The sequence below is a fragment of the Columba livia genome, chromosome Z, assembly GCF_036013475.1.
Source record: "Columba livia isolate bColLiv1 breed racing homer chromosome Z, bColLiv1.pat.W.v2, whole genome shotgun sequence".
Taxonomy (NCBI): Eukaryota; Metazoa; Chordata; class Aves; order Columbiformes; family Columbidae; genus Columba; species Columba livia.
The window spans coordinates 49,538,033-49,560,612 of record NC_088642.1 but is presented as its reverse complement, the minus strand read 5'-3'; the positions used below and the strand labels follow the sequence as shown (position 1 = coordinate 49,560,612).

Genomic DNA, 22,580 nt, shown 5'->3' with positions numbered 1-22,580 from the left:
CTGTGAAACTTTTTCAACTAAATAAATTAATCCTAACTCTAACCTAGTGTTGGTAGAAAAATCAGCTTCTAAACAAAGGAAGGCAACTATATTGTTCTATTTCACACATCTTTCTTGCACTGAGTTGCTTAAACGATAAAAAAGAAACAATCTGCCTTAACATGACAAAAAAAAAATAAAAACACACACACAAAACTGTATACCTACTTTTAGTTATATATCTTATATATATGCATATATGTATCTATATATATACAGACCTTGAAATCTTATCTATTGACTTCAAGTGTGCATAAATATACAGTGCCACTGCGACGAAAAATGCATATCTAGAATCCTTAAGTCTGAAAAAAATGCTAATTTTTACTATTTTCTGAAATGCAGTATATAAATATTTGTAACTATTTTTAAGTTTCAGTGGGCAGCTGTTTGTATCTATTAATAAACTGACAAGTATGATTATACATAAAAAGATCTCAAGATTTTCCAACACTAAAAAAAGCTGCAAATATGTTATTCTTTTTTCTCCCACAGAGATCAGAAAATCTGTGAAGTCCTTCTTCAGTAGACAGGGATTCATATAAACAAAGAGGCCTTGGAGAAGATATGAACACTTGTGAACGCCTCAAAATCTTGTAGATGAGGCACGGAGAGAACACAGCATTTTCAAAAGAAAATATAATTATGTGTCACCAGTATCAGGACAGAAGGAAGCAATGTTTTCTATGTCTGTTAAAACATCTGTGAAGTATGATGAAGATTTTACATGACTAAATACTATCAGTTGCTAGGCAAGGAGATACATGAAGAAAAGCATGCAGCAACATGCAACGTTTTCACTGTATTGCATTGTATAGCTTTCCTCTGTTGATAGAACGTATTTTCATTTGATTATACTAGAATAAACTGATTTTTTTATATACTTTTCCTGTATCGGAGATGCAGACAGGAGTAGCTGTAGAAATCTCCAGACAACATGAAAATATGGGGCACCTTACCAGTAAGAAAACAATTAAAATGTCTATTCCATAAGCCTCCGTAAGAAAAACCCATTCTACTTGGAATATGTGTACTGTTCTCACTAGGTATTAACAGTGGTTTTACATTTGTCCCCTGTGAGAGCATTCTGGCAGCATCTCACAATCAAATCATATGGTAATGATTCAGAACTCCTTAAAAAAAAAAAAAAAGAAAAAGGCCAACGATTCAGCTAGGGGAAGATTAATATATTTTATCTTCTCTTGAAAAGCAATTTCTTAAGTCAACTCTAAGGTCTCATTACTTGCTCGTAAGGGGAAAGATACCATTGGAATTTTCTAATCTCCATCTCAAATGGGGTTGAAAACAAGATATCTTCAAAGAAAATACCTTTTTCCTATTTCTTACTTGGATGTGGAAGAAATAAGATTGCCAACATCATGCTCAAAAATATTGCTGGAGTGCAGATGCTAAATGGACTGGGCTTTCACAAGTTTCCACAAAATTCCATATCAGTAGTTTTGCATGTACAACATTTCTTATGTTCTTATTTTTATAGTGTATGTTTTTGCATGCAAAAACTCAGAAATGTTAGAACCAGAAGTGCACACACTGGAAAAACATTTATTCTACTATTTTAAATGTAAACACATTCTGCATTGTGTCTCTATTTTTTCATATGTGCCAAAAGTTTTCTCTAAAAAAGGCTACATTTGGAAAAAAACTTCAGTTCCATACTTTTCAGGTTTAATTTTAAAAATACAGGGTGATTGCAATTAATGCAGCGGGATATTAATCCGTGTGAACCACTTAGAGTATGCACAGCAGTATCACAGACTAATTGCTTCATTTTCACAGTTTCACATTTTAATTCAGTGAACACTTTCCAGACTGTTTTGCTTGCTACCTTGCATATTGACTAAGCTATATTCCCCTTTAAAGCATCATGCAGATTAGTTCTAGAAACTTAAGTTCTGAATCAGAATTCCTTTAGCACAAACATGCAAAAGCTTCTGCGGCCAAAACAATATGCTTCAAAAGTTGAAAAACATCATTAGGCATCTGAAACCATAAAAGTGGACACTGCAAATACATCCAGTCATCAAAGAATTTCTGCTACCTCTGTCATTAAGTAGAACTGCTTGATGAAGAGTAATATTAAAGCACAGAACCACAAGATGGAAGATGTTAACGTGCTTTTCCACTATGCCAAATATAAACCAATGCTAAGTATCTGAAATGCTATACAGCTATGCTTTCAAAATTGTGCACTTGGAGGTGTAATTTAAGAAGGACCTGTCACTCCTAAAACTAAAAATATGAAACACAGAGGGAGGAAAAGGGCTGCATGTACCTCTGGTCTTCATCATGGGAGTCCTGCAATTGAAACACATCTTTTTCCTGAATATTTATCAATATTTAACTTTCTAATGCTTAAGCTATACTTACTTGTGTTCGCAGTTAAGAATGCCCAAAAGATGACCTCCAATGTGCAGAGCAGAGGAATAAGGCGAGAGATGTCCCGGGTTGGATTTAAAGCACAAAAAAATAAAATAAAATCTCTAAAAGGTCTTGTTGCAGCATAAAGGCCACAAAGAATCCCAGCAGAGCAGCTCTGGGGCCACCACCCCTGCCCAAACTCCCCCAGGTCAGTGTCAGGTCAGGATGGGCACCTGCACCAAACAGCCCTGCTCTTCCAGGTCCTTGGTAGAAATAAATAAATTGAAAGAGATGGTTTCTATTTACTTATTGCTCTCTGCTTATTTTAGGACTATAAAATTAATTTACAAAAGGTTCAAAATCACAGAAAAATACATCTTCAACAATCATTATTTTAAGTTTTCCAAATTAGGCCTGCTTCATGTGCAGGCTGTTTATCCAGTGTAACTATTACTGTAACAAATGAATGGTTACACAACAGTCTCGAATCCCAGGGTAATCTACACTACATAAATAACAGTATTTTAAGTAGTACCAATCTTGTTTCAACTTGAAACATCTGCTGCACCTAACTCTATAAGCTGGGCATCAATTCTACTTTTTCAGATATCTCTCAAATATCTTACTACTCATTCTGCCTGTCGTTGAGCAACCTGAATTGCAACGTGTAACACTGATCTAAAAAATATATTCATAAATATTGCTCACTTCAAACTAACAACAGACACTAGACTAGGGCTATAACATGAACAAAACCTATCTCGTATCTCACTTGCATTCTCCACAACTCTGGTCCTGCAAAACATCCACACACTGTAAGAACTTTGAGCTTATAAATAATTGTTTTTTACAAAACAATTTTAGGTATGTATTTCATCAGCAATCTTCTGTTCTCCCTGTTCGGTGTGGCATGCATGTGTGCTTGGTGACCTTCTTTGACAGCTATTACGAGTGCACCACAGAAGACCACGATTCAAAGGTAGTGTCTGCTGACCCAGGAAAAGCTATCTTCCTGTCTCCAAAATTTCTACTCTAATTTCTGTCATAAATGTGCTGAGTTTGCAAACTGAAAAGGTATTTTCTGATTTGCCTACTCCGCTTACCGAGCTTGAGACCTTTTACAGGACCAGGTCTTCACTCTAGCAACTTTACAGAGCAGTTGGGTTTGGTGGAAGAGCACTGCATGTAGGTGTCCCTGTCAATAACTTCCTGGACACCCTTAAGCAAATGACTAAAACTCTCTACATCTTTATTTCCTCCTCAGAAAAATCAAAAGCTTGATATTTTGTGTTAAATAACACTTTGTATTAAGGCTTTTAAACAAACAACACTTTGTAGAGCATGAGGATCTCTTAACAAGCATTCCACAGAAGCCAGTATTATTATTATTATTATTAATCCTAAAGTAAAGTGATACATACTTCATTGTCTTCTTAACATTGCTGAAGTACTGTAAGAGAAACAGGTTCAGTGCATCTGCCAGCATAGCTTGATTTCATACCAGGGCCTTGTAAAGCTCATTAATTCTGAAGATTTTTATCACACCTGAGTGTTGCTAAGGATAACAGTCATCCAGGAACAGGACCATACTGGGGACTGTCTTCATAGTTTCTGTCTCAGACCCAAGAAAACACTTTGGGTAGATTCAAAACACTTGCCTGATATGTTTTTAACAGATTACTGTGTTGTTTGCAGTGCAGATTCACAGTTAATTATTTCCTTTCAGAAGGAGACTGCACAGTTTATCTGCCTGGCCTTTTCATTCCTGCTCAGACTTCAAAAAAAAAAGTAAGTAAAAATGAATTACACTGTAGCATCTGCATTCAACATGTGGTGACAGAACATGGCCCCTATATCTGGTGGCAAAGGCGGTATTTCTGAAACATTCTAATTTATTGGGAAGTTAAGGGTACTTTTTCAGTGTCCTGTGGTTAATTAAAGCAACGTGTCTATAAAAAAAGAAATAATTCTGCTTCTGAAAATTACTTCATCAGAGGTATGCAGTGCCAAATGTCAGGATGCTGGTGTCTAATGAGACCTGGACTCCCTTGTATAATTCCTATGCTAATAAGAGCCAAAAAATTGAATAGAGGTATGTTAATACAACGACATATCCAGAAGGATGAAAATGGTGCTGAGAAAGTTAAGATAAAACCTTAAGATAAAATATCTCTCTTTCAGTCTTGTCCTTACTATTTAAGGTATCTGGTCAACTTACATCTCTAATTTCAGGATTTGTTCAAACAAACAAAAAAATCAAAAATCCCTGTATCAAAAATATAATGTGATGGTGCTGTGGAAAAAAAGGCCTAGACAGATTTTTCTATCTATCTCACATTATTTTTTTAGTGTTTCTCTATAGAGTGTTTATTTTTACCTTTTTGCTTGCACTTACTGTCTCATTTCAAAGGGCTTTTTTTTAGTCTTTAAACTTTTAGCTGTGACTTGGATTGTCTGAGTCAACCTTTTGAGACTGAAATACTTCCTTTTATTTGAAAAAAAATCTAGGGGAATATCTATCACTTATTAAACAAACATTCTAGATTACTAAATTACTAGATTACTAAATTGTGCCAAATCCATTTCTGAAAACAAGTGATGACTCGAAATGTGGTTGCACTGAGTCCCTTCATTATTCCCATCACAACTTAGATACACAGGCTCTGCCTCAGACCTGCCTGGAGCGGCCAAAGGTAGTGCTGCATTGCATTGTATCATAAATATATAGAATCAAATGAAATATGAATATTGTATGACTATGTAGAACTGCAGAGAAGCAACATTGAACCACCCCTTCCTCTACAACTATGGAATTTGTTTCATGGCTTAGAGGACTAAATTACCCTGAAAGAGCAGCAGCAGCTGGGAAGGCTGGCTGTCTCTGGCACTATCCCAGGACAGATCTGCGTTTTTCCCACTATGAAAATGTAAGAAAATTTAATATCAATAGTTTGTGCATCACTTCAATTCTACTGTAAAACAAGCTAGGCTGCAGCACAATTACTGCTAGTGTGTTAATTGAGACCAGGTTCTTCAATGGGTTGGTTATGTGGCCAGGGGACAAAGGAGTGCCTTGGCACTGGGACAAAAGAACACCTTGTCTCCAGCAGAAAAGGTGTGAGTTTTCCCTAAAGAACTCAGTTCACCTGTGTGTTTTCTTTATGTTTGTAGAGACAGATATTTACATTGGGCTCATGGTATTATTACTGTAAACATTATGTGAAGACAAGTTAAAAAAACAACAATCCAATTTCCAAGGAAAAGCAGAAAAGGAATTATGGCTGAATGAAGTTTTACCTTCTAAACCAACCAGCTAAATTCATTTGTGGATTTTGAAACTGTACATAACTAGCAGGACTGCATAATTTTTGCTTTAAACAAACACAGTTCTCACTTGAACTATTCAAATCAACATTAAAAGTGTCCAAATTGTGTCACTCACAAAGCTTCCAAGGTATTTTGCAAACACTCCAAATAAACTGCACACCATATATTCACGTTGAGAGTTGAATCCTCCAGCACCCAAATCATTACGTGCTTTGCCTTCAGTGAAAGGTGTGCGAATCTACAGTAATAGTACTTGATTCACGCAATTAGAATAATATTGTAATTAAAGACTCTACTGTATGATTTTTGTTCATAGGATCTGATTTAATTTCTGTGAGAAACACTCTTTTCATATCAATGGGCTGTACAAAAGTCCCACAGTGCTTCAGATCCATGGAGCTCAAAACAGAGGTTTTCAACAAAGCAACAGTCATCAGTATGATTCTTTCGTGGCCCTAATAACAGTGAACAAAAATGCAAAGAATACTAACCGATTGCAAAGTTATATGGTGTACTAGGAGGGATTAATTGCTAAAAACAATACCATCTTTGTCACTTACTTCTTTCTCCACTATCTTGACTGCATGCAGCTTTAAAATCCACGGTGATAAGCCAGTCTCAAAGTCTTTAAGCTCTGGGTAACAGTGTTTGGGTACCTGAGCTGAGGATAGCTGACTCTGAATTAAAGGATCAGTATTCAGTCCTATTATCATCATATGGCTGAAACATACAACCTACTTTTTAAATACGGAAACCTCATTACAAACAGGATGCTTTGGGACTGTGTTCCTTATTATTAGAATCACATGCACGAAATCCTGCTGAGTATGTTTTTACTCAGGCCATGTCAAACTATCAGTGATTAACCATTAGTAGTACTGCAACTTGACTGATAGAAGCAGAATTTAAATCTGATTAAAAAACAAACAAACAAACAAAAACAAACACCCCCCCCAATGACAAAAAAAATACCTTGCACTAATTTTTCTATCATGAACAAAGATAAGTTTAGCATCAATCAGAAAGAGTAACTAAAAAGTCTTGCTGTATTTTTTTTTTTAATAGTAGATTGTAAATTTGACTTCGTGTTTATTTAAAGGAATAAGATGGAAGCAAGAAACCCTCTTATTTTTTCTTACAGGCTATACTGGATACATTTCAAACAGGTGGGCAAAGGATAGCACCACAAAGCCATGAAGCACTGGTACCTTGCTCCTACTTTAAACCAGCAAGAAATCAATTCTGGCTAGAACAGAGAGAAAAAAAATCAAAAACATTATTCCAAAGAGCCCTGAAATCTTGTAGGGGAAGGCCACATATGTTGCAGTTTCCACCATGTTAGCTCCACTTAAGGCTGTACTTCGCAGTCTGAGTCAGCCACTAAAGAGGAAAGTAATTCTGTAAATTCTGTGTCTACTTGCAGAGATCTGATAAACATCAGAGCAGCCCTGCATATATGCTGAAGGGGATACTATAGTACAGAATAAAAGGATGCAATAAGAGCATGCAACAAAGCAATTCAGTTTTTCCCTAAGCACATACTTAATTTTGAGCATATAGGAATAGCATTGATTATTTGAATGAGAATATTCCCATAAACAGTGTCATGCAGAAATGTTTGCGGAACTGAAGCCTTCACTTGGTGATGTGTTTGAACAGCTTCACAAAAGATGTCTATTTTCCTCATCAGATGGAAATTGTTATCCCCTCCCAAGACACCAAAGTGTTAAAATGTTAAAAAAATAATTGTACTTAGGATTATAGTCTTTAGATATTTCGCTATAATATTAATAATTTAATATGCTTTTCACTTAAATATTATTTGCCTGGCTTGCAGTGCTTCTTCATCAGATGAAGTCCCTTTTTCCTTTCTACCTCTCAGATACTACCTTTGTTCCTGTTTTTTTAACACTAGATTTACATAGGTCTGTTTTATGGCACCACCTTAGTTTTACAGTTTGTTAGGTTTTTTGGATATACTGTATATAGGATTATAAAATTATTCTATAGTATTTTGGGTTTATTCAGTTTTGAAGTGCTGAAAACCAGCATTTTAAGGTCATCAACACTTGTTACAAAAGCCAACCATTAATTACCTAAAGACTGCCTTGACTGTTGATTGTGCTCTTAATTAAACGTAACAAAACCCAAAATGTCTATGCCATTACACAATTAAACTCATCAGTAGACATTTGTCATTGTAAAAAACCTGATTTCATTGAAACATTCAACTACTGTTAGATTAAACGGTTCTACACTTTTTTTATTATATGTATTTGTTTCTTCTGACAACATGAACATTTATAATCACTCCCTATAGTAATCATTCCCTTTGTGGGGAAAACACTGAGCTCCATCACAGTAAACTATTTCTCTTTTTTTTTCCTTTTTTTTTTTTTAATTATTAATCCATAATTTGTTAAACTGTCCAGCAGTAGTGTTAAGCAAAATATCAGTACCTCAGACTTAATGTCCACTAATATGGCTATGGTCATTTGCTAATTCGCTACCAAATTTTTTTTGTTTTTGTGAAAATTTTCCCATTAAAGTGATGCAATGTGAAAACCAGAGGGAGGAAAAAAAAAATACAGTAAGTGCCAGTATTTTTATGGATGAAAATAATTCTGTTGCAGCAGACCATGCAGATCAGAACACAGTTCCGTTTACCATAATCCTACATCCATTTTTAAGCATCAGAGTTACACTATTCATTTAAAAAAATGGGTAATATGTGAAAATGTGGTGACCGCAGTAAAGTTACAGATTTATCATGCACTGCACATAGAAACTTTTTGTCTTTTACTTCAGAAGATCTGAATGTGAGTTATCAGACTGCCCAGTAGTTACAATTGACAATACCCCATAGATCATTTTAACGTTTTGAATGTGGATTAATGAGAAAATAGTAATGCAGTGCACATTTACACACAAAATGATAAAAGCTTTGCCGGTTAACAACAAATCTAATTTTTGTCTCATTTAACTAATGGCATATGGAATTTTCTGCAAGGCATATGGTACTAATTAAACATGGTACAAGTCCCCCAGATAGTCAATATAGCCATGAGGTATCCAAGAAATGTTTCCTTTCAGTGTACATTATCTATGTATGGATTTGATGGTTTGAATGCATAAAAGTACTTGGAACTAACAATGTTTAATGATGTGGGAACTGCACTTCTATTCTTATCCATATAATGCAGCAGTTGCTGAGGAAAATTCTGAGATACTTAATGAGCAGGCAAATTATGAACTAACCAGGACCAGTATATTTTCATTCATTCATTAACCACTGATTTTGATATTTATTTTTAACCATTGCTTTTACATTTAGAGCACCGTTCTGTGAGAGTATCAGATTAAAGATATCAACCTATTTTTTAACAGAAAGAATAATCTGGATTCCATACATTTTACTGACATTAACAAACACCTAAACCATAAGTTGTATGGTGCTAATGATTTATTTTGAAAATTCTAATATACATAATGCATATAAATACACTTTAATGTATTTGACACCACCTGCACTTAATTAAAATATTTGTTCTACTGTCACTTTTAGATATGGGTTAATTATTAACTTTAAATGTAAGTCCACTCATATGTAATTTTAATTCTCTTTTCAATTCAAGAATACCAGCTTCCTCTAGCATACAGAAGGTCAACCACTGAAAAAATTAAGAAAATGAATACTGTGTTTGTTCTGCTTCATAATGATCACTTCAGGTAAAATGAACAGTAGCAGTGAATTCTCATAGTCATTATCTGCCTAGTTACAACGTCCTAAGCAAAATAAAAAATAAAATAGCTGGATTCCACGAGCTAATGGGAAAACAGTAAATGACCTTCCGTTAACCAGAATATTTCCATGAAAAAGAATGATGGGGTCTCAATACCACTATATCTAGCATCAGTGGGTTACTTTTATTGAGACACTGCTCAAAGAGAAGCACAGCAGCAGTTTGTGTTCTGAAAGGCAGCACTGACTCTTTTGTGGTTCCCGTAAATTTCAGAGTAGTAAAAAAGACAGTATAATTTCAACAGTGCTTTGAATTTACCAACCTACTCAGTCTACCATCACTTGCAAAATCTACCATCACCACTAACAGAAAAAATCAAAAACTGCTTCCTAGTGCTCCAACTGTTAAACATACACTCTGCTTTTGATGATGAGATCCAAGAAAAACCAGGGAGAGTTAATCAACAGGGCTGCCTTTCAGTTTTAAAGTATCCTGATATAAAGTCACACTGTGACTTTTATACCCAAAATAAGATGAGACTAAAAATAGATTTGTAATCTTACTTATAGTCTGCTACAAAACAGTTTAACACTTAAGATGCAGAAGGCACTTGGCAAATAAGCATAGACTGAAGAAAGAATGCTGGACGTTATTTTTGCACTTTCTGCACACTGTGCTGGAAGGTGTATCCAGAATCTTACCTGACTACAAAAATATTACACATACTCTTCTCTCAAAGGCTCTAATTTAACAGGTCATTTCAAAATACATTCAAAGCAGATGGAAATATTACCCTGTAAACTTAGGATTTTCTGCTCTTGACATGCTGTATCAATGAACTGAAAACAGCAATAACATTTAAGGTGGCTGAATTCTCATTATGTAAAACAAGCTCCATTTTCCTGCTCTATTCAAGACAGTATTTCTATTTGTGGAACACGATACGACTTGCGCTCTGTATCTTATTGCTCTAAGATTTAAAATCTAATTTAACTTTAAAAACACACATGTCCTTCAAGGTATTTTCAAACTGAAATATCATGCAAAATTAACAGTACTTCAAACATAAAGGGGTCTTTCTTTGCTTCTGTATATTGCACCAGACATATTGAAAGCCTATGTATCTGAGATATATACAGCATGCTAGCTAACAGTGAAAACTTAAATTCAGAAGAAGGAAAAAAATCCAAACCAAAAAGTAATAAAAACAGCTTTTAGCTTAGGAACTGTATTTTTACACAGCTGTAGAACATTCTCTGACAAAGAACCTATTTGCAGGTTTGCTCTAATGTCACAAATTAACACAGCTTCCCAATCCTGCCTTCCTACATTTACATACCATGCATTATGCACAAAAAAAAAAAAAAAATAGGAATATACAAATAGAGATCTTTTCAGCCTGTCTAGCCTGTCATCAAAACCAGCAGAGAATTTTTCATTGATAAAAACACAGAATGGAAGAAATCAGACCAACCTTCACGATGTACGTCACACCAGGTCCCAGGATCTTCTCACTCGAGTGCAGCCATCCTCGAGAGGGTTTATTGACAAAGCTGCTACTTTGATTCCAGTCTTCACCTCCTGGGTGCACTTCCTCTGACCGTGGTTTTTTCCCCATACTCATCTTGCTCACGTCCTGCTGAGAACACGAAGTGGCAGAGACAAGGTTACATGTGTTGTCTGAAGCCCCTGCTGCTGAGCTAGAAGCACTCGAGCTTCCCTGCAACTTGGAGACAGCAAGCTCCTTTACTGCAGAGGAGAGGTTTTTGATACCCAAAAGGCTGCCTGTGTGAGAGAGTTTCAAGTGGGACATTTTATGCATGAGGGTACACAGGGTGGTGGGTCCATCTTCATGGTCCTTGCGGAGAACTTCTGGCGAGACCAGGTACGAAGGTGCTGTCGAAGTCGTAGCAACTGCTGAGACTTTGCTGTTCATGGACAAATTGTGAATAAGATCATCAACTGATGTCACCGAATCATTCCTGAAGCGGTTATACTTGGTACGTTGAAGCATGCCCTTCTATCTGGTTTCCTGCATATGTTCTGGCAAATCTGATGCCAACGCAGGAGATGCCTGTGCTAACATAGCAGGCGATTCATAACAACACGGAAGGATAACAAGATTTTGGATTAAAAAATAAAAGACTGTAAGGAAAAACAAAAATATATATATATGTTTAAGAAATTTCTTGTAGTTCCCTGTTAAGGTTGGGTGAAGTAACAGTTTTCTGTGAGAGAGATCCCAGTCCTGCTTAGAGCTGCCAACTCGCTCACAGCAAAAGCATGACTCACACAAATGAGAAGGACCCTTTTCAACAAAAGGCTCAGTGAACACTGCAAATCACTTCCTGTAGAAAAAAAAAAAAAAAAAAAAAAAAGAAGAAGAAGAAAAAAAACCATCCACCCACTTACAGCACACTAGCACCAATCAATTCTCAAATTTCCTTTTCCTGTCTTCTCAAACAGATATTTCCTTCCAACCTTTAATTCCTCCCCCCCCACCACCACCCTTTTGGTACCAAAGGCAATTACCTTTAAAACTGAATTAACAGCCTTTATGAAAACACCACGGTTTGTTCTTCTGTTTGAATGCTCTTCTACGTCACATATTTGCGAATCTATAAAGAAGTCACAATTAGATAGCAAATATCTGGATAATATTTACACATATATATCCCCTCTCTCCTCTCCCCCCCTCCCCCCCCCCCCAGCAAAACACAGACACCTTAAAGGGTTTCAGAATACCTTTAAGCACACAAGTGTTTTTAAAACAGGCAAAAGAATGAAAGAATATAGACATTTTCTTCCACAAAAGCAGCCTAACAGATCTTACAAGTGCCTTTGTGTCAATGCTGTCTCTCACAGAAACTGTTCCATCTAATTTTGGATAGAGAAAGAAATCCTTCTCCCTTGTTAGTCCACAACAACCTCCTATTTTAATTCAGGAATTACACAAAGTACCTATGTGTGAAGAAAAGTATTTTTCTGATGTCTAACAACAAGCTTAACAGATGGTTTTCCTTCACCACAGATATTCACTCTGAAGGAAAACATAAAGAGGATCTTCAATTCAGTGGCATGTTTGGTTTATTTCTGAAAAACCTAAAAGAATAGTGAAAAAGTCCAGGTAGCAACAAACTGATATCCTACAGTGAAAAATGAAAAAAAAAAAAAAGCACCAGGTCTCATTAAGCATAAATGTCAGCAGCACACAATTGATCTGAGAAGCAGAAAAACATGCAGAAAACACATATTTCATTTATCCTACTTTTTTTTTTTTAAATACAAAATGTGTATAGCATTGTAAGACACAATGCCCATCACAAGACATATGGTTCTTTTATAAAACTGATTTTTGCAAAAGATCTTTTCGATGTAGGACAACACACTGCATCAAAAACAAATTCAGACCAGACATGTTGCATAGTGCAAAGTTATTTTTTAAGCAAATGACTAACTGCAGCACAATTTAAAGGAAAAATCCTATGGAATTCCTTCCCCCATTCATGACTAAAGGCTGCAGTACACTAAGTGCAAATACAGTGAAACAGCCAGCTCAAATACAGGTATTTAATTAGTATATTCATGACATTAAATTAAGTCAGCACCTTTTATCCCAGCAGTGATGAGTAATGGCAATGTCCTAGTCAATGTAAAAGCAGGTTTTTTCTAGTGATCTGCAGAATAGCCTTTCATCACCACACTGCGAACCTGCTACAGCATCCACACAGCATTCATTCCTCTCTTCATTCTCCTAGCATAGCAACAGCAAATAAACACACCATAGCCTATTTTTACATGTCTCTACTGCCCAGAAAACCCTATTGCTCCCAAATGCCTCTCTTCGTTAAAAGCGGCTAGCGAAACTGCAAAAATGTGAATGAGATTCTGTGCGTGTGAATGAAAAGGCTGGCTAGCATCCCCACATTTCTGTGAATGAAGCGAGGCCTCGCAGCCTCTGCCAGGCAATCCCTCGGGTGCTCACCAGCCCAGCCAATACCAGCCGCCTCCGATGACTCATTCAGCAAAGCCTTGATAAATAGTGGAAGATCCCATTTTCCAGCACAGGCGGCACCTTTTTTGCGGAAACGCCAAAAAAATGCAGCCAGCGTCTGAGTGGACAGGGGTGGGTTGCAAAGCCCCCGTGGAAAAGAGGGTGCTGATGGATAAATGCATGGGGCATCCACAGGGGCGGCAGGGGAGGAAAACAGGGGAGTCAGGTCTGGGTTTCTCCCCGATGTGTTCATTCAGCCAGTTCATTTACATCCAGGATAGGAACATGAATGTGCACATTTTGTTTGATGTGCACTTGCTCTCTGTGTGCACCAGCAGATTCACAGATTTTACATGTTTTCTTTCAGAGACCCCTGATGCAAAAAAAAAAAAAAAAAAAACACAAACCAAAAAAACCAACCCACAAACAAACAAAACACCACCTGCTTGACAAAAAAATGCATATACCCTGTGTTAGCAGTGTAAATATTTAAAAACAGCACAACCGTCAGTTCACTGAAAGAGGGGCAGGGGGAAAGGCAGAGGATAACAGCTTCACTGGACACATAAATGCTACCAACGCATCCGATGGATGTTCAGCTATCCTGGAAATCTGACATCATATGTTGCAGAGGAGTAGCAGCCACTGATATACCCAGCGCTTGAAATCTGGTGCTCATTTCAGTGTCTGGTTGGGAACCGATCTCCTTTATAAATCTGGCCCTAAACTGGGAGAACTGGACATTTTAAAGCCTTGCCTTTCATAATTTTTGGGACTAGAAAAGGCAGATAAATTTGCCATACAGGCAGAAGGTTCACATCCAACTCCAGAAGATGATGGATGCAATTAGGAGACCTTGTAATAGGCATAAACTGCAATTAAAATTAAGACCTAGGTAAATCTAGCTATTGCCAGAGCATTATGTCTTTGGCACCTCCAACAACACACCTGTAGCTTGCACACTGACTACACCATGCTAGCCTTAAACAAGTTTGTTATAATACTACTATTATCATAGCACTACTGGCAGCAAGGCACTCAAGCCACCATATCTCTCTAATCTCTGCATCTGCACCTATGCTACATCTGCTAGTAAAGTGGATCCAAGTTTCTTTTCTTTTTGCAGGGGTATGAGCCAGACATGGCCACCTGAGTTACAAATGGCCGTGAAACAAGGAGCTCATTGTTGACTCAATAATAAAATGGTAGGTGGAAATTCGATGTTGATAAACCCAAAATAACACATAATCCTAGCAATACATGCACAGTGTGTATTACACGAACTACTGGTAATTTTGGCTTCTCTGACCATTCCCTCCTTTTTCGATTTCCTTCTCCGTTGTTTTTTCAGTTCTGTTTTTTCATGGATCCTCCTCTCACCCTGGCATAGCCCATGTTTCATGAGACTGTTCCTCCTTTTCTCCTCCAAATGACTCTCAGGGGCTTATCCTTAGCTGTCACAATTTTTCCTTCTGTATCTTGATTACCCCTGCAGCCCGCATTTCAGAAGGAAGTAAATTTTATTAGCAGCAAAGGCGGGGCGGGGGGGGTGGAATAGAGAGAAGGCAGAAACTACATTTTAGTTTCCATTGTTAGCATGAGGTTTAAAAGGATGTGAATTGCTGCAGTAGGAGGCACTGTCAATGCACAAGTTAAACCAGGTATGACAATGTAACCACAAAGAGGAAGCTCAGGCAATAAAACTGCTATGTTCCATGGTCTGAAGTAACAAACTCTTCCAGATGCAAAAAAGTGACTTTCAGTTACCCATATTTAGAGAAATATTAATCGTATAATCAGAATCAGCAAAAAATATCTAGTTCCAGTAACACATTGTGGTTAAACATGCGCCCTATACAAACAAGTGCTAGAAACTGTTAAAATTCTGCTGAAAGACCATATGCATTTCAACAGCTTCTGCCCAGCGGCATCAAAATTGCTTATGGAGTAAGCTGAATATTTTAAAAATGAGCATGAGAAAGACACTGACTTTGGATAAAAAATCCAAACTGAATTTGGGTTAGGTTATAAGAAACAGTAAACATGTCAGACAAACTTAAATGCAGGTGTTGCTAAGAGTTTTAATTGCAGCACACAAAAAGTAGCCATAGACCACTGGAGTTGACTTTCCTCTTTACAATAAGCCCTGAACAATTTGTTTTACTATGATGCGGCATGAAGCCATCAGCAAATAGTACGCTATTTCTTACATTGTAATATGATGGACACAAGGGTTAATGCTCTGCTTTAGTAAATCCTCTTCCCAAATCTTCAGTATCACAAATGGTCAATTTGATAGCATTTCAACAGTTTCCAATATCTTTTGGGGCCATTTATTCTCTTGCTAAGTTAATTGAGAAGGGAAAAATACCAGATTTCTTTGCATGAGCTAGATAATATACCAGAAATCTCTTATCAATGTATAAATCAGCCTAACTCAGCTTTAATTATGTGAGACAATCTCCAATGATGTACTTACAGACAATGAAGATCTAGACAAGCTAGAAAGCATAACCTTCTTGAGAAGGTATCTAGCTATTTTAAGAAAAAAAATTACTGAAGTATTTTGATTTATCTGTTCTGTTTGTACATACTTAATACATAATATTCCATCTTCTTCTGTGTCTCTGATATACCTGCACACAGAACTCAGTTACACATTCCTGTGATTTCAAGGGAGACTCGTCACATAGCTGACAGAAATACTGAAAGGCACTGAAGTTTCCATCAGTGTCATTAAAAAGAGCCATAACTATATAGCCATACTTCAAAACATTTTGCAGGAAAAAAAACATCGTCTGGGCTCACATCAGTTAGGCTTTTTTTTTTCCATACTGGGTGTTTGAGTCAGACCTCAGCTTACTGTCCTATGGAAAAAAAAACACAAACAAACACAAAACCAAACAACAACCAAAAGCAAACAAACCAACCAAAAAAACCAAGCCCACAAAACCACCACAAACAAAAAACCAAAACCAAACCAAAACAAGACCCCAGGGCCTGTAGGCAAAGGCTATGGTAAAATTTTTACAAATTCTAGTTGATTTATTTCAATAAACAACTGCTGTGAATTGCCCCCATCTCCGTTTCATTCTCACGCCTTCTCTCGCACCAGATCAGAGTTTTGCTGTTTCCGTGGCAACCTTATTGCTAAGGGTGGGCTGCACCAATAAATGGGAGCACTATCTGCAGGTTTGCAAGTTATTTCTCTGGAAAAACACATTGTTGCCAGTATTGCTGTTCTAAATCAGTTATCATTAATCATTAATGATCCACTTCTGACTTAATTTACACCAGTGGAATTTAAAATTAAGGTCTGAAATATGTCTGCAAATTTCAGTGCAGATGCTTAGGTCTTGAGCCAGAAGCCGACCCTAAACCAGGAGGATGTTTTTTCTATTATTTGAAAATACTGAAAGAATTTTGTCTGAAGACACTTTAACCCTGTGAAATATGACATGAAATATCTGGAAGAAAATGAAACTTGTAACTCCTTCCACTCTATTAGTGGTTCCTGGGGGCCTATTGTTAAAAGTCAACATACTATAAAAGATCAGCGTAAAGATGGATTGGAGGTAATATTTGAATCAGAACACGACACTAAGATTTTGCAAGGCAGGATTAGACAGGAGAGTGCATTAAAATATGCAAATCAGCACTAAATCAACTTTGTAACATGGGACCTGCTCTTACGAAAACTCAAATTTTGACAGTAAATTCTTCCTTTCTCTAAGCCGGGCCCTGAGGTGAGAATGAGAAGCAGCAGCAGTGTAACAGAGCCATATTTTCCAAGTACAATCTAAAGCTCAGCCACATCTGCGTGGCTCCTGCACCTGCCACAGCCTTTTGTAGGCTCCTGCTCCCTGTCCCAAGCTACCGCCAGCCCTGCACCAGGAGCCAAACTCCAGCTGGAGCGTCGCCCTAGACTGGGATTCTGCTTCCCAAAGGAACACCTCCCAGTCGCGCTTTCTTCTGCGTCCACAAACTATCACATGGCTGACAAACTGTACTGTATTGTGAATAATGCAATAAGAGGCCCAAAAGCTTCTCTCTGGTCCTATGATGCACTCATACGGATGGAAATGGGAATTCTTCTGCACATATATGCATTAACGTTCAAACGCCTCCAAGTGTTGTTATTTTAAACAATTAGAAAAAAATGAGATTTCAGTGAGAAAGTAAACTGCAATCTAGTTCACTGACAAATCATTCAAGAACTCTTTTTGCTGTCTTATTTTGATGGAGAGACAGCGAATTGCTTATTTATCGACCCACATCTTTTTGGTTCTTATTCATGAGATGCATATAATAATTCATTTGTTCTCTTTTCTACTTTGTAATAAAGTGGTCTGGTGGTCTTCGCTGTGTGCGATTTTTTGTTGGTGGTTTTTGTTTGGTTGATGGGGCTGGGTTTGGGGGCTTTTTGTGTACTTCTTTTTATTGTGTTTATATCTTATTTCCAGAGGAACAGTTTGCAAAATTGCTTTAAAGACACGGTATATGAAGTTCTAACTTTTTGAGTTTCCTATTGGCTTCAATAGGAGTGGAATTTTACTCCACATTTCCCAATTCAAATATAAGTCTGGGGACTGTAATTGTTTCTGAGTTTTTGTATAAGAATTCTTAGGTAAATGGATTAAAATGTAGAGAAATATCTACGATGTATAGATTATTGAAATAAATTCTATTTCTTTGGTTGCTGTTCAAAAAACCTGCTTATCTTTATGAAAATGTAGATTGTTTTATTGATATTTTCCGTGTTTAAATACACACAAAGAAATTATTACATAGTCAGCATACATACAAATATATGTTTCACCTCCACAAGAAGTTTTATAATCCAGCATGTACTTTTTATTAGGACAGCTAACTGCTAACAAGAAGAGCATCAACACAAAGGATGGTGTGGAGAAATGCACACTGCTCTTTTTTGCAGCTTTTGTCATCAAGAAGGGCTAATTGTACTTTGTCCGAGGAGACAGCAGTCCAATAAAAAGATCAAACTTTCCCAAATCCATATGTTCCCCCTCCCCTAATTAAAAATATATAATCAAAATGATAAGAACCAAAAACCAACAGAGAATATAAAGGGCCATCTTCATCTTACGTTGCACATCAGACCAAATTTCTAGCAGTATGTAAAGAGATTTTGTGGCAGTAGCAGAGTTGTTCCACCTGCTCTCACCCTCCTGTCACTGACTGCATCATCTTCACTATGTTGCCATAAAACACATGCTGTGGCATCTGACTGAAGAATAACATAGAAAAAAAAAAAAAGGGTTTTTTTTCAACCACATCAGTTCTAGACTCTCAGTTCTAGACTCTGATTCACAAAAGAAATACGAACAGATGGCAGAGCAAGGGTAGCAATAAGTAGAGAAGACTGAGAAGGAGAGGAAATGTATTAATTGCATAGGCCAGAACAAATGCCTAATACCCACTTGCATCAGCTCCACCCTGAAACACAACCCATTAACTTGTGTCAACAAACTGTAGATTTTCTTGGCAAAGAAAGAGTTACACGCCGTGCTATATTTATAGCAAAGCTATTACCCATCAGTGCTTGTACTGAAAGAATTCTGGCAATTCTGCAGCAGTGGATAACAGTACTAGTGGAGGGTTATTCGCAGCAGCACTCATCCTGGTGAATTCAGAATGTGGGGTACTTCTGCATTATTTGTACAAATCACTGGTGTGAGTCACTGTACCTGTTTACGCTAATGCTGCTTGTTATCTGACCTGAAGTGGTGGTTAACTTCTTTATGGGTACAGTCACGGGGCAGAGGCATCGCAGATATGTGTTATGTGTGTGTGTATTAAGGATGTATTCTTTCCTCAACTAGGTTGCTTACCTTCCTTACATTTGAGCGGGACTACTCAGGTAGAACAACAGGCATGGCAAAACAGGGTGGCCACCCTGCAAAAAGCTCAGTAATGAAGCAGGTGTGGGTGGCAGGACTTAAGTAGCTGTTTAAATGAAGTTTACAAATTCCATTGCTAGTAATTGTGAGGACAGGCAAAAAGTAAAACAGCTGCAAATTAAACTCTGTCTTAAGCTCCACGCACTGACACAGACCAGAAGGAAGGCAAGCATCCTTCACCTTAAAAAGAATTCCAAGATTAAAAAATGTTTTGAGTGGCAGGGGAATGGAGACAAGTATGTGTGTGCTGCTCTATTGTCATCCACAGCAACCTGTGTGTTTCTTTGCTATAACAAAAGCATATAGTGACTTTCTCTACGTACTCTCAGAAAATCTGTTTCGTTTGCTTAAGCAGGACAAGCCCTTGAGAAGCTTCAGTACAAGCAAGGTTGAGAAAGAATGGAAGATCCTGGTATTCTGAGGGTCAGCAGTTCTCCAAAGGACTTTGGGCACATGAGATAGGACCAGATTTCAGTAACAATGAAAACGTCTAAGAATAATGTACAGCAGACAGACTGGAGCCAAAAACTAGGGCAGAGTTTAAATAGACAAGCAGAAACTGAAGTTCACTGGCCAAGCACAGCAATCTGATGGGTATTCAGGTCAGAGGAGCTATCCAAGAATGGGAGAAAATGGTCAGCTCTGATGGTGTGTTAAGAAACGCATGCATCAGCAGGGTGACTCCAGAGTTGTATGGTGCTCACCAAGAACCGGGCTTCGATGAAGCACTGGTGCCATGATAAAGAGGTAGAGGAGAAATGTCACTGGCAGAGACACTGACCCCAGGTCACAGTTCCAAAAGGGAGACAGGAAAAAGGGACACTGAAACCACCATGCGGCCTGAGAAGGTCTGTTACAGCAATAAGTAAAGCAGAAGGAAAAATCCTACTAAGTGGCACTGAAAACAATCAACTGTACCACCTGTTGACAAATAGTAGTGATGTTATCTCCAGGTAGTTCAACAAGTTCAAGTGGCAGCACATCTGCGAGACTAACTGAACACTACTGTCACAGTTAACATGTTAGCATTGTATCAGTGTTGATTGTCTCTTATTATGTACTTCAATTGGCACAGGAATGAGTAAGGATCTATGCTGTTATGAAATTATTATGTGCCACTGAAGCAACATGTTAAGCCTCTTCTCTATGTGCTATTACTGACCACTATGACCTGCAATTACCATTAAACTAATACTTTATTTTAATACAACTGGCACCACTCCATCTCTCTAGGAGTATCAAAACAATGCCACAGCAGTGCTTTGTCCTACTAAAGCTGCTAGTCTACCAAGTGCAAGAAAATATACTAATAAGTACATTATTTTGCACATAACACTCTGTAAATACTGAGAGCCTGCTTTTGCGCAGCACCTGATCAAGATATGCCTCACCAGCATATCTAAACTGGCAGAAATCTGTTTTTAGATACAAACATTAGGATTTCCAAGCAGCTACAAAATCCTTAAGTACAATGAAACTAAAACTCAACAGTTAATGCCAAAAAAGCTCTACTGCACAAAAATTTTGTATCAGAAAAAACACACACGTCTGGCTTCTGTTAAGTGATTCAAATACCAACATCAATGTTCACAAACCACCATTATGATGGTCAGATGACAGAAAAGGAAGATTTTTGAAGATTTCGGTATAGTGATGTGTGGGTGGATGGTAATGGTCCTGGTTTGTCACTCTTACCTTGTCAATACCATTTAAATTCTGTTTTAACATTTTTGGCAAAAACAAATATTTTTTAAGAAAAAGTAAAACAATATTCTGCAAGGGAAAACTTCCTATGTGCACAAAAAGCACAAATTATATTTCAGTCTTCTACATCTTTGTAACTTTTTCTAGCACACAGATGCTATCAACACACACAGCCATTCCATACAATAAACTTTCAGTCACACAAAACTAACACCTGCCCTCCGATGTCCAAGATGCAAGAGAAGATGGAAGGAGCTTTCCTTTCTACAGAGCACGTTAGCTCCATGGCATTAGCATCTACAGGCAGCTAAATTGTGCCAGCAAGAAGTGAGTGTTGGCCATTAGAAAGACAGACCACAGTTTAATCCTGTTTAAGAGGGCAGATATGTCCTGCATATCTGCTTCATCTGTTCAGAAGAGTACTGTACTGACTAGCAACCCTATTCCAATTGCTGCTTCAGCTTTTTGTGCTTTTCAAAGGAAATGGTCTATAAAATGTCACCAATAGATAAACCATCTTTCTCAGCCTCGAGGGGGTCTTTTCCAGTAGAAATGATGTTTCCAACACTTAAGGAAAAGGAAGAACATGTACTGCCAGGAGAGGTGATGCACAGTGAACAGAAGGATGACACGTGAGCAGTGTAAGGAGGATCATATGGTTCACTTTTCTATAATCTTTAATTACGTCCACAAAATTATCTTGTAGTTATGAACAAAAGGATGTCTAAAAAGGATGAAAAGGATGTCTAAAAAAGAGTTAAATTCAACATAACAGAGATAGTAACAGTCAAAAATAAAGAGGTATTTTTCTATTCACCATAACAATTTTTTTTCCTTTATCAATTAACTTTTACTTCAAGATAATAAAATTTGAAACTTCCCAGTATAGCAGATGCCCAGAATCTCATTAATAAATAAACAGTTGGTTGAACCAGCAAAATATTCACTTGGCATCACCAGAGATTTTACTGAACTTTACCAATATGACAATATCTTTAAGGGCTGTTAAATGCCTTTTTGAGGAAACTATTTATTTTCTAAACCATAATTAGTTTGTTTTAATAGAACTTTGGCCAAAGAAAATTAAAATTCGTTGCTAGGAAACTACCATAAAAGTATCCTTTATCTATATGCAGTGACTATCAAATTCATGACCCTTTAGCCTGATTTTCATTCATTGGTTACCTCTGAAACTCCTCTGTAACTGTAGCTCTGTCTGTGTATCATCAGTCAATCAATGAAACCACTGACCAAATTCAGCCAAAACCTACAAAGAAGGGGAGGTTTCAAAGATGTTAAATAACAACATATTGATGGAGTTAGCAGGCAGGGGAAAAGGTTAAAATCTACCCATGCTTCCAGAAAGGAAGGCACCATAGTGTTAGCCTATATTTCTTAAAATCAAATGCTTTTAAGCACGCTCTACGTATTACCAGAGATATTACCAGTATTGCAAAATTTCACAGATCATGT

The 22,580-nt window shown here is 37.3% G+C and overlaps 1 protein-coding gene across 8 annotated transcripts in view; it reads right to left on the bottom strand.

Annotated features, from left to right (window-relative positions):
• The window catches only part of SHC3 (SHC adaptor protein 3), a 64,881-nt gene extending 51,131 nt beyond the window's left edge, over positions 1 to 13,750 (bottom strand). For 2 of the 8 annotated variants that reach the window (XM_005512103.4, XM_065045774.1), the window contains exons 1-3: positions 13,097 to 13,438; positions 12,021 to 12,106; positions 10,963 to 11,836 (exon numbers count right to left, since the gene is read on the bottom strand). In XM_005512103.4, coding sequence (XP_005512160.1) covers positions 10,963 to 11,502 — 540 coding nt within the window. In that variant the 5' untranslated portion in view covers positions 11,503 to 11,836; positions 12,021 to 12,106; positions 13,097 to 13,438. Of the gene's footprint in view, positions 1 to 10,962; positions 11,837 to 12,020; positions 12,107 to 12,449; positions 12,469 to 13,096 lie in introns of those variants that run through there. The other 6 variants (XM_021300660.2, XM_021300659.2, XM_021300658.2 and 3 more) reach the window with 6 other exon arrangements.
• Between the last annotated feature and the right edge of the window lie 8,830 nt (positions 13,751 to 22,580).